The sequence below is a fragment of the Spea bombifrons genome, chromosome 3 (genome assembly GCF_027358695.1).
Source record: "Spea bombifrons isolate aSpeBom1 chromosome 3, aSpeBom1.2.pri, whole genome shotgun sequence".
Lineage (NCBI taxonomy): Eukaryota > Metazoa > Chordata > Amphibia > Anura > Pelobatidae > Spea > Spea bombifrons.
In genome coordinates, this window is record NC_071089.1 from 47,706,628 (window position 1) to 47,718,717 (window position 12,090).

Consider the following 12,090-nt stretch of genomic DNA (forward strand, 5'->3'; position numbering starts at 1 on the left):
GGGGCATAACTGATTAATTGTTAGTCATGGCTATAGGTGGTGGAAAGAAGAAGAGGGTGATCAGCCCTGAGTTTGTCTATCCCAACCGATTTGCCAGCTTTAGCGAAGCTGCTGGGAATGTCGGCTCAGAAATGGCCACATTAGAGGAAGCTGTTGCGTCTAACAGCCGAGGGAACAGCCCATCTGGTACGAGAGGGATCCAGAAAGGTTAGACAGGTTGTGGTGTTAGGGGATTCCATTATTAGGATGGGATACACATACAGGAAGAAATAGCCAGACCACTGTTTTTGATTTTCCAAGATTCTTTCCAGTCGGAGTTGTATCAAAGGACTGGCATACAGGTGATGTGATTCCCATTTTTAAAAAAGGATCCAAATCTGAGCCTGGGAACTACAGATCTGTAAGCTTAAAATCTGTGGTGGGGAAATTGTTTGAGAGTTTATTAAGAGATGGCATACAGGAATATATTGTGAACAATTATATCATTAGTAGGAGTCAGCACGATTTTGTGAAGATTAGATCATGTAAGACCGATTTACCGTATTTGCTCGATTATAAGACAAGGTTTTTTTCAGAGCAAATGCTCTGAAAAATACCCCTCGTCTTCTAATAGGGGTCGTCTTCTAATCAGACCTCAAATAGAGGTCTGATTAGGAGACTAAGATCCAGATCCCCCGCACCGCTGCAGGGGACCTGGATCCTCCTGTCTCACCCGACCCCCCCTCCATCATACACACACTTACCGGTGCGTCCTGCTGTGTTGCCGGGGCAGCGGGTTGACGTCTACGCGATCCGCGTAGACAACGTCCGCTGCAGCCGGAAGGAGGTGTGGCTAGCAGCGGGGGTTGTCTGCGTCCGTCGCGTATACTTTCCCCGACTGTCAGAGATCAGAGTTCCCCGCACCGGTGCCGCACCGGTGCGGGGAACTCTGATCTCTGACAGCCGGGGAAAGTATACGCGACGGACGCATACAAACCCCCGCTGCTAGCCACACCTCCATCCGGCTGCAGCAGAAGGCGACGTCAACCCGCTGCCCCGGATGGAAGCACCGGTAAGAGAGGGGGGAGAGCGGGGGAAGGGGGGTGAGAGAGGGGGGAGAGCGGGGGAAGGGGGGTGAGAGAGGGGGGGGAGAGAGAGAGTGTGTGTGTGTGTGTGTGTTAGTTAGTTAAATGGGGGTATAGGGTGTGTGTGTGTGTTAAATGGGGGCATAGGGCATTTCTGGAGTGGCGTTAAGGGGGCATTTAATAGAGCACTCTGCCTCCTGAAATGCCTTATACCTCCCTATATGCCACTCTGCCCCATAATATGCCTTTTAACCCCCTAAATGCCAGAGTGGCATATAGGGGTATAAGGCATTTCTGGAGGCAGAGTGCTCTATACAATGCCTTTTAACTCCCTTAATGCCACTCCGCCTCCTGAAATGCCTTATACCTCCCTATATGCCACTCTGCCCCATAATATGCATTTTAACCCCCTAAATGCCAGAATGGGATATAGGGGTATAAGGCATTTCTGGAGGCAGAGTGGCACATAGGGGGTCAAAAGGCATACCATGGGGCACAGTGGCATATAGAGGGTTAAAAGGCATATCATGGGCCACAGTGCCATATTGGAGTGGCAAGCCTGGGGGCAGATGTGCGTAACTGGGGGGAAGGTTGGAAAATACAAGAAATAAAAACAAAAAAAATATTTTTCTCAATCATAGCTTTTATTAAAAAAATAGTTTACATGAATTAACATTTACTGGTAAAACTTTTTTCCTTTGGGGTCGTCTTATATTCAGGCTTTTTCTTTTTTTCCTAAGTTAATATTCAGATTTTGGGGGGTCGTCTTATAATCAGGGTCGTCTTATAATCGAGCAAATACGGTAATTGTATTTCATGATGTTGTGAGTAAATGTATAGATCAGGGTGTTGCTGTAGATGTTGTCAATTTAGATTTTGCAAAAGCATTTGACAGTGTTCCACACCAGCGGTTATTGTATAAACTAGGCTAAATCGGTCTTGGAGAAAATGCCTGTGTTTGGATTAGAAATTGGCGTAACGACATGGTGCAAAGAGTTGTTGTTAATGGTGAATTCTCAAGCTGGACAACTGTGGTAAGTGCCTCAGGGTTTTGTCCTGGGTCCAGTTCTCTTTAACTTATTTATTAATGATATTGCTGGTGACACACAATTAGGTAAGATTAGGACCCGGATGTAGCTTCTCTTCAGAATGATTTGGATAAACTAGGGGACTGGACAAATAAGTGGCAGATGAGATTCAGTATAGGTAAGTGTAAGGTGATGCACTTTGGTACCAAAAATAAACATGCAACTTAATGAACTCACACCTCTGTTACTGGGAGGCTGGGATATAAAGCCTGTTCATCAGATCAGGTGTGAGTTGTCTAGGCTTCAGGCGAGGGAGGCAGGGTAATGGTATAACAAAACACAGCTGAACATAAATACACAGCACATTAATTATATACGTAGCAAGACATGCATACATGTTACAGGATGCCACAAAGGACAGGCAACAAGGCAAAGAACACAGGGGATGGAGTGAGGAGCTGAGATGTATAAGGGAAAAAGGGCAAAGGTACATAAAATACAGACAGAAATAAACAGGATAGCAAGCTGTGGAGAGGAGTTTAACTCCAGGCAAACCACTTAAAGGGGCGGCCACGCCTGGCAGTTTGCAGGGCTGGGGCTGAACCTATTTGGGGCGCTTTATCTTTACATTTCCGCAGTAAAAATACACCATATTGTAAGAAATAATAGAGTGTGTGTGTGTGTGAGATATGTGCAGTGTAACTGTGTTGGTCCAATCGGGGAATCTATTTTAACCCCATGTCGAATGTTGAAAAATTACATTTGGTATCTACTGGGGTGATATTTGGGGTGCTATATCTTTAAATTTCCATAGTAAAAATGCACCATATTCTCAGATATAAAAGAGGGGTGTGTGGGTGAGATATGTGCAGTGTAACTGTGTTGGTCCAATGGGGGAATTCTTTTAACCCCATGTAGAATATTGAAAAATGCCAATAGCTAACTATTAGGCTGATATTTGGGGCGCTATATCTTTACATTTCCGCAGTAAAAAAAAAATCACATTTTCAATCAACTGGGCTGATATTTGGGGTGCTATATCTTTAAAGCTTCACAGTAAAAATACACCATATTCTAAGATATAATGGAGGGGGGTGTATGAGAGATTTGTGCAGTGTAACTGTATTGGTGCAATGGGGGAATTTTGTTTAACCCCATGTAGAATGCTGACAAATGCCAGTTGCTAACTACTGGGCAGATATTTGGGGCTCTATATCTTTAAATTTCCACAGTAAAAATACACCATATTCTAAGATATTATAGAGGAGGGTGTGTGTGAGATATGTCCAGTGTAACTGTATTGGTCCAGTGGGGGAATTTTGTTTAACCCCATGTAGAATGCTGACAAATGCCAGTTGCTGTGAGGATTAGGGATGAGAAACCCAGTATGCAGGAATATACAGTCCAAAAGAAGTAATAGGAACAGATGCGCCACGTGCAGCGTGGTCCAGAAACGTAGCCAAGTCAGGGTAATAGAACGCAGTCCAGTAAACGAAGCCAAGGTTCAGGGAAGGAGAGGTCAGCGAAATCCGTAAACAATAGCCGGGGTCAGGAATATAGAAGTCAGCAAGGTCCGAAGGAAATCTGAGGTCAGCAACAAGATCAATCAAGAAACAGTGTACAGCGTCATCAGAGCGCGTTCCCCGCCATTCCAGGACTGGAAGGATTAAGTTGAGGTGGGGGCGCGCGCCTAGAACAAACTGCAGATGGCGCCGGAGAGGAAGCAGGAGCAGCAGGAGCGACATTGTGCCCGGCACTCGTGGGTGCCGGGTATTCAGATGAGTGACTTCTACGGGGTTTTAGCTGTGGACTCTGACAGTTGCTAACTACTGGGCAGATATTTGGGGCTCTACATCTTTGGTGGTGTGTGTGATATATGTGCAGTGTAACTGTATTGGTCCAATGAGGGATTTTTTTAACCCCTTCCTCATCAGTATTAACATTAGGTGGTTTATAACATATCCCAATCATTAGTTGATTTCATTTTTTTTGCCCCAAGCTGATATCTACCCATAACGCTTCCACATTTTCCTTGTCATATTCAAGTTGCTTAATGTCATATTGCTTAGTATATGCTATTGCCTCTAGTTCACCCATTTTGTTATTTAGACTTGCATTAGTAAGCATGCATTTAATTTTATCATGAGTCTTTTGTATTTTATGTGAATTTTTATTAATACATACCTCCTCTGTTCTGATCCTGCCTCTCCCCCATCTCCGCCCACCTTGTTCCGATCTAAAGACCTTCTCCTTTCTGTGCTATATACCTTTTCTAGATTTCTGTGTCTCTCTCCCCTTACAACAAGTTTAAAATCCCCTCTAACCTTCTTGCCATCCTGCCCCCCAGCACAGCAGACCCTCTTCCATTTAGGTGCAATACATCATGGCTATAAAGATTGTACCCAAGCGCAAAATCAGCCCAGTGCTCTAGAAAGCCTAAACCCCCCTTCCTATACCATGACTTTAGCCATGCATTAACCTCCCTAATCTCCCGCTGCCTTTCTACTGTTGCTGGTGGCACAGGTAATAATTCAGAGAATACTACCTTGGAGGTCCTTTTCTTCAGTTTACCTCCTAATTCCCTGAAATCATTCTTTAGGACCTTCCATTATCCACTGACTTTGTCATTGGTACCAATATGGACCGTGACAGCCAGGTCTTTCCCAGCCCCTCCCAATAATCCATCCAATCCACTCTGTCAACAACGTGCCGGACCCGAGCACCTGGGAGACAGCAAACTGGCCGGTTGAGCCAATCAGAGCGGCAGATTATCCTATCTACTCTCTTAATTATAGAGTTCGCTACCACAAGCCTTTCTTACACTCTCAACCCCACCCGTACTACCGGGGCTGTTCCCTCGGCTGTAAGAAGGAACAGCTTCCTCTAGTACAGCTTCTCCCGAGCTGATGCACCCAACACCTTCAGTCAAGCGGGCAAATCTGTTAGGCTGCACAAGGTCAGGGTTAGCTAATTAATTATTAGTGTGCTAATTGCTGAGACCATTTATAGCTAGTATTAATACTTATTTAAATACCATTGTTATTTTATTGTCTCATTTTATCTGTTCATAAGCATTAAGCTGAGCACGGTGTGAACTACTGCTACTGGGGCACACTTTGCCTATACATGGTTAGACCAAATGTTCTATTGGTGTATTCTGGGTTTTATGCAAAAAAAAAAAAGCTAGTAGTTCACATTAGGGGCTCATTTGCTCATTTTATTCCCCAGTGCCCAGGATCCTTTGCTGATGCATCAGGGTGGGGTGCCCCATCATTTTTTTCAACTAATTTATCTCCACAGGGTTCGGCAGGTGTCTGGTGTGGCTCATGGGTCACTCCTATTCATATTGGGCTCACAGGCTAGTTCTGTCTCAGCCTTCCTACGAGTGTTCCAGAGGTGAGATGGTTCGGGACCTGCGGCTTGCAGTGGGTGCAGCTACTGCCAGAACTTGTCCAGCGGTCATATCTCCTCGGCGCTCTGGATATATTGGTAAATCATTTGGAGGAGGGAGACAATCTGGTTCTCCTTACCAATTTGGGAGATTTAATTAAGGAGGATCTGGCCCGTTTGATGATTTTGTTCCCCGAGGTCTGCTTAATGTGGTCAGAGTTGGTCTCATGTAATTATTGGAAGTAGTGTATTCGACTAGAAGGCGTTAGGACATTGCAGGGTTACATAAAACTAAAGTGGGTGTCTAAATTTGTTTTGGGGATTGTAGGCATCATGGAATCTTTGAGACGAACGGAGTGGTTTATATTTTTAAAGCGATGGGGTACATTGGACTGATGTGGACCTCAATCGGTTTAGTCTAGCGTTGCAGGATGTTTTGGATCAGGTCATGGCACTCTTGATTTTAGGCATAGAACAGCGAGGCTGGTGGTGGGTGTGTCCTTGCCAATCAGGGTGGTTCAGGAGTTGATGGGGCTATCCCTCCCCTAGCCTCTGGTAATGGTACTGGATAAAGGCCGTGCCCACTGACCTAAAAGCCGGTTAGTGGTTGCCACTAATTGGAGGTAAGGCCGATTGGTTGGTGGACAAGGGGGGAGGGGATGCACCCAAATACTTCTTTTATGTCATTGTTAATGACGGTTGGCAAGGACGAGTTATTCAGGGTTAATATTTATTATGTTTTATGTTACAGTGAACATTTCATTATTGGTGAATTAATAAACGCTGTGGCCTGTTTTCACCATTGAATGTGTGTGTGTCTGTCATTTAAGGATGGGTTGGCATTTTTGGTGTTGTCAGAGTCTCTATACACTGTACCCACTACCTTCAAACAAGTGGTTGGTACTAATCTGCTTATTGGAATGAAGAGTGTTTTTTGAATTGTTGAAACCAGACTTGAGCTGTAAAAGCACAGCTCCACCTTGTCCCTACTATCTTATTGAAACAGCTGCATAACGATTCACTCACATATCACAAGCTAAGGTGTTTACGTTTGAGATCTTCTTATAAAATGCTTAAAATATTGATCATGTTTATTAAATGGCTGGGATTTTCCAAACAGCAACATGTTAAAATAAAAATATAGGCATTTGGCCCACAATCGGATTGGACTGTAAGATGAGCCCTGCCTCTTTAAGGTCTGTGTCCAGTCTGGATTCTAAAACATATGAACAATCACAAGTCACTGTTTGCTCAGGAATCAGTTTATTACAGAATAACATTTTATGTATTTTAATGTGAAATAGTTGAAAGAAAAACAAAATATTTTTCAGTCCATAAATTATTAAATGTTTGGAGTGGCATTACAGCCTGGTTAGTACTCTCCAATACTTAGTTAATCTTATCTTTGTTACTGCATTACTAATTTACTAAAACCTGCCACAGGCTGTGATTTGGCATTTGGATCATGTTCGTTTTTAAACCTAGAATGAGGAAAAACTGAAAAAAATTTGAATCGCTCTCCCATTTTATCTGGATGCATAAGAATATCATAACCCGACTTCAGCTGCTGTTGTGTAGCTATATCATTAGCATTTTCCAAAAGTACCTGGAAAGAAAAGAAAAAAAGTAAATACTTCAGGTACAAATCTATACTGTAGTTTGCCAACATATTCACCAATGTGTGAAAAACAAAAGTATCCATAGAATCGTGTACAACATGCAAACCCTGTTTTATGTTTTGCCACATTAGTTTTCGAACAACAAAAGTAAATGTCCTTACCTTTTGGATTAGAAGAAATCGGGAGGGTTTTTTCATTTAAAAACAAAATTTGGAGGAATTTATTTTCAATAGGGGGGTCCCATTTCCTGGACTCACATTTCACTTACATTAGCATCATATTAGGGCATAGGAAGATATTCTGAATAGATTTTTCAATACAGGACCACCAGCAAAAGCAGAACAATTCTACTGGAATAACACATCCACCAACATGCTATTGGATTTCATGGGAACATCTTTAAGAATTTATTTATAATAAAGTTTCAGGAGCACAGCAGAGAAACACACCCTGCCATGGTACAGGGCTACATTTTCCTAAAAAAAAAAAAAAAAAAATACTATTTTTTTTAATAAATCTTCAAGGTGTCATGTGCCTACCTCATGGCGGCAGCACTCCTCCACTGTAACCCTCCATAGGGGGAGGTGCGGGTGTGCGCCAGGGCTTTATTCCATGCATCCAGCGCTGCCGCCTTTCCCTATACTTCAATGAGCATGGATCATACCATGTCACACCAGACATGACATCACACCGAGGCAGCCCTATAAAACCTCTAGGTGAACACAATGTTGGTGCTCATGTATTCTGACCCTCCTGTGAATGTTCCCATCAGTACCTTTCCCCTGAGCTCCCAGTCCTGTGCCTGCTCGACTCTCCATTGCTTGTCTTCTACCCCCGATACCTGGTTTGTTTATGTTAACCCATTGCCTGCTGCCTGCTTTTGTGACCTCGGATCGTTCCTGTTTAACCCTTTGCCTGCTGCCTGTCTTTGAGACCTCGGATAGTACCTGTTTAACCCCTGCCTGCCTTGGGATTCGACTTGTTTAACCGATCGGAGATATTTGTGACCCGTGAGTACCTTGTAATCCTGCAGTGTGGGCATTCCCCTGCATTTGGGTGCTCACTCCACAGCTCCCCTTATACGGGACATAACACAAGGTGATAGAATGGCAGCAACAGGGCGTTGGGCAGGGACTAGCAGACACACACATCCAGCCACAGGGTATGTGACTTAATTTCCCCAAAATTGGGCATGTTTTGCATAGGCTCACTGATATCCTGGTGCTCCTTCACCCCTTTTACCTGCTTATGCTCTGCAGGGCGATCCTGAGTCTACACTACCTGACAGTTGAGGTACATGGTTTCAGCAGTGTCTCCACTCACCTGGGCATCTAAGGTATGGATGTGGGGAACAGTTGGGAAGATATCTAAGCTAGCAACAAAAACTAATACGGTCTAACTTAAACATAACTTTGTATTGCACAATAATACAATACTGTACTATTATACCAGTTAAATAAATGCAATTCAGAATGCAACAGCCAATAAAGTGCAATACACTCAAGCAGGTGTTCCATTGTTGATAGAAACTTCACCACACCCAATACTGTGGCCCACTCTAGGCTTCATTCTAGTGGCAGTCAGGTATCATTATATGGTGCACATAGTTGGGGCCCAAAATAACAGTAATCCATCATATGGCTTGGGTTGTGCGGTAATCTTTCCCCCCAAGCCACCCTAAATCTAAACGAAATGGCATCACGACGGCCAGGGCCGTCTTTAATGCAGGGTAAAAGCCTGCGATCACGTCTGCAGGGGCCCTGCTGCTTAAATGTGCATGCGAGCAACATCTCTTGTCCCGCCCAGGGGAAGCAGAAACCCAACGGAGTCATCTTACTTTACGTCAAATGACCCTGCTGGGTTCCTGCTTCCCCTGGGCAGGTCAAGAGAAGCAGGCCCTTCGGAAGTCTGTGAGCGGCACCAATATCTGCAGTTCAGGTAAGGGATGGGGGAGGGTTATGAATGAGTATCTGTGAATGAGGGGATGAAAGAGTATCTGTGAATAAATGAATATATGAATGAGTGAATTAATGTTTGTGAATGAGTACAGAATGAATATGTGTGTGATAGAATGGATGTGGTGGGAAAGCATTGCACAGAGAGGCTGTTTGAGGCTGGGATGCCACAGGCAGGTTGTTTGGGGGCAAAGGTGGCAGGTCCTATGCTTCCAATCTGGGCAGATCCTGTGGATGCAATCAGGATGCCAGGGCTAACATGAAACTAAAAGATACAATGTTGTAAAGGCTATAAAGAACAACTCTTTGGCACAACAAGACACATTTATATTTCCTAAAAAACATTGTCATTGAGGACTATGCAGAAGTTGCTCACTATTGCCTGTAAGTATGAGATGGTTTACTTGAGCTAGTGGTGAAAAATGCATACTGTATTTGCTCGATTATAAGACAAGGTTTTTTCCAGAGCAAATGCTCTGAAGATACCCTTCGTCTTATAATCAGACCTCAAATGGAGGTCTGACTATGAGACTAAGATCCAGATCCCCCGCAGCGCTGCAGGGGACCTGGATCTTCCTGTCTTATGCGCTACATTTAACACCCCCCCAAACTTACCAGCTATCCTTCCCCGGCTCTTCCCAGATCAGAGTTCCCCGCACCGCGGCTGGAAATTCTCTCTTACAGCCGGAGGGTGTATGCGCGATGGACGCAGACAACCCCTGCTGCTATCCGCACCTCCTTCCGGCTGCAGTTGAAGTTGCCTACGCGAATTGCGTAGACGTCTACCCGCTGCCCTGACTACACACCAGGAAGTCAGAAGCACCGGTAAGCTGTTTGGGGGAGGGTTTGTATTAAATGGGAGGCATAAGGCATTTCTGTAGGCAGAGTTCTCTATGAAATGCATTTTAACCCCCTTAATGCCACTCTGCCTCTAGAAATTCCTTTTAACCCTTTATACCCCACTCTGCCTCCTGAAATGCCTTATACATCCCTATATGCCACTCTGCCCCATAATATGCCTTTTAACCCCCTAAATGCCAGAGTGACATATAGGGGTATAAGGCATTTCTGGAGGCAGAGTGGCACATAGGGGGTCAAACGGCATATCATGGGGCACATTGGCATATAGGGGGTATAAGGCATTTCTGGTGCAGAGTAGCCAGCCTGTGGGCAGATGTGCATAATGGGGGGCAGGCTGGAAAATAAAAGGAAATAAAAACAAAAAATATTTTTCTCAATCATAGCTTTTATTAAAAAAAATATATATTACATGAATTAACACTTACTAGTAAAACTTTTTTCCTATAGGGTCATCTTATATTTAGGGTTTTTCTTTTTTTCCTAAATTAATATTCAGATTTTGGGGGGTCGTCTTATAATCTGTTATATTAGCCAGGAAGTATCAGTTAAATGTCCGTACGAACGACCAATAAAGTCGCTCGTACGGACATTTAACTGATAGAACAGGGAGGGAGACCAGTGGCATCTGCAGGGTATGTTGCAGCATTGGGGTTTTAAAAGTCTGTACGAGCAACTCTGTTGGTCGCTTGTACAGACTTTTAAAACCTCAATGCTGCAACTTACCCTGCAGATCCCACTGGTCTCTCTGTTCTATCAGTTAAATGTCCGTACGAACGACCAATAAAGTCGCTCGTACAGACTTTTAGGCTCCTGGTGCACTTGTTACACCTAAAGGGGTTAAGGGGCCGTGCGAGTGAGCCTATTGGTTGCTTGCACGGCCCTTTAACCTATCCATAGGTTCGCTGTCAGGGGTTACAAAGGCCGTGCGAGTGAGCCTATTGGTCACCTGCAGGCGACCAATAGGCTCATTCGCACTGCCCTGTAACCCGTGAACTGCCCTGTAATCCGTGAACTGCCGCGATGCCAAGGTAAGTTAGAAGGGGGGGAGAATGGTAGACAAAGACAATCACGAAGATCTTCGTGGTGTGTGTCTTCGTCTTCGCCTACGTTTTACCGTGTTCGTTTTCATGTTCGCCCGAAGACGAATGCACAAGTCTAATAAAAGTATTACCAATGATGACATTGTTTGTCTCCTTGAACTTGCAGTGCATTTTGAGGACTTCTTAAAAAAAAAAAAAAATCCAGATCTTGTGGTATCATTTGGGCATCCCGAAAATAAAGCAAGCTTGTACATTTCTTCATGTTTTCAATAAAGACACTACACTACTTTACTACATTAAAGACACTACATTACTACATTTAATGTTGGATGCATGTCTAACACACTTGCAGTGGCGGTTGTTACTGTACTCCAGTCCTGTCGTCAAGGGGTTAATAATAGCTTGATATATTCTAGGAAAGATTTCGAACCAGCAGAAGGTGGATTCTATCCTATATTGAGCATAACTCTATGGTTGTTACATCTTTGTACACTTAGAATTACAAGACTGACATAACAGGTCCTCTTTATCCACTCAGACTCCTGCAGATTCTACATAACATATTACAGATCATGATCGCGATGGTCTGTGTTTTATGATTTGATTCTGAATTACTGCACCATTGGCAATAAACCGGGCGACTCTCCAGATTACAGTTTACTGATTTTAGTAACTTAGAAGGGCAGCAGCAAAGACAGTGTTAATTATTTAAAGTAGGCTTCCACCATTTCAGACTCAGCTTGGGTTGGGTTGGGTTGTCCCACCAAAGAATCAAAGGCCTCTGTCCACACAACTGCTGCTATGGTGGATGCAGTGCTGCTGCTACCAGACTTTGTCAAACTTTATGGTAGTACATTTTTTTGTATTTTTTTCACACGTTGTACTTCAGGTATGAATTTACCGCTCCTGGTATATGTCCGTGTCAAACAACACCGCAATATGTGTTCAGTAACATCTCCTGCAGCGCTGCTGGGGATCTGGATCTTAGTCTTGTAGTCAGACCTCTATTTGAGGTCTGATTATAGGAAGATCTCGAATATAAGATGGGGGGTATTTTTCAAAGGATTTGCTCTGAAAAAACCTTGTCCAATAATCAAGCAAATACAATATTTTTTTAGGCTTTCTGAATGCCT

The 12,090-nt window shown here is 43.8% G+C and overlaps 1 protein-coding gene across 1 annotated transcript in view; it reads right to left on the bottom strand.

Annotated features, from left to right (window-relative positions):
• Positions 1 to 6,728: 6,728 nt before the first annotated feature.
• The window catches only part of NDUFAF7 (NADH:ubiquinone oxidoreductase complex assembly factor 7), a 60,972-nt gene continuing 55,610 nt past the window's right edge, over positions 6,729 to 12,090 (bottom strand). Inside the window, exon 10 of the mRNA XM_053459792.1 lies at positions 6,729 to 7,088. Coding sequence (XP_053315767.1) covers positions 6,891 to 7,088 — 198 coding nt within the window. The 3' untranslated portion in view covers positions 6,729 to 6,890. The remainder of the gene's footprint in view (positions 7,089 to 12,090) is intronic.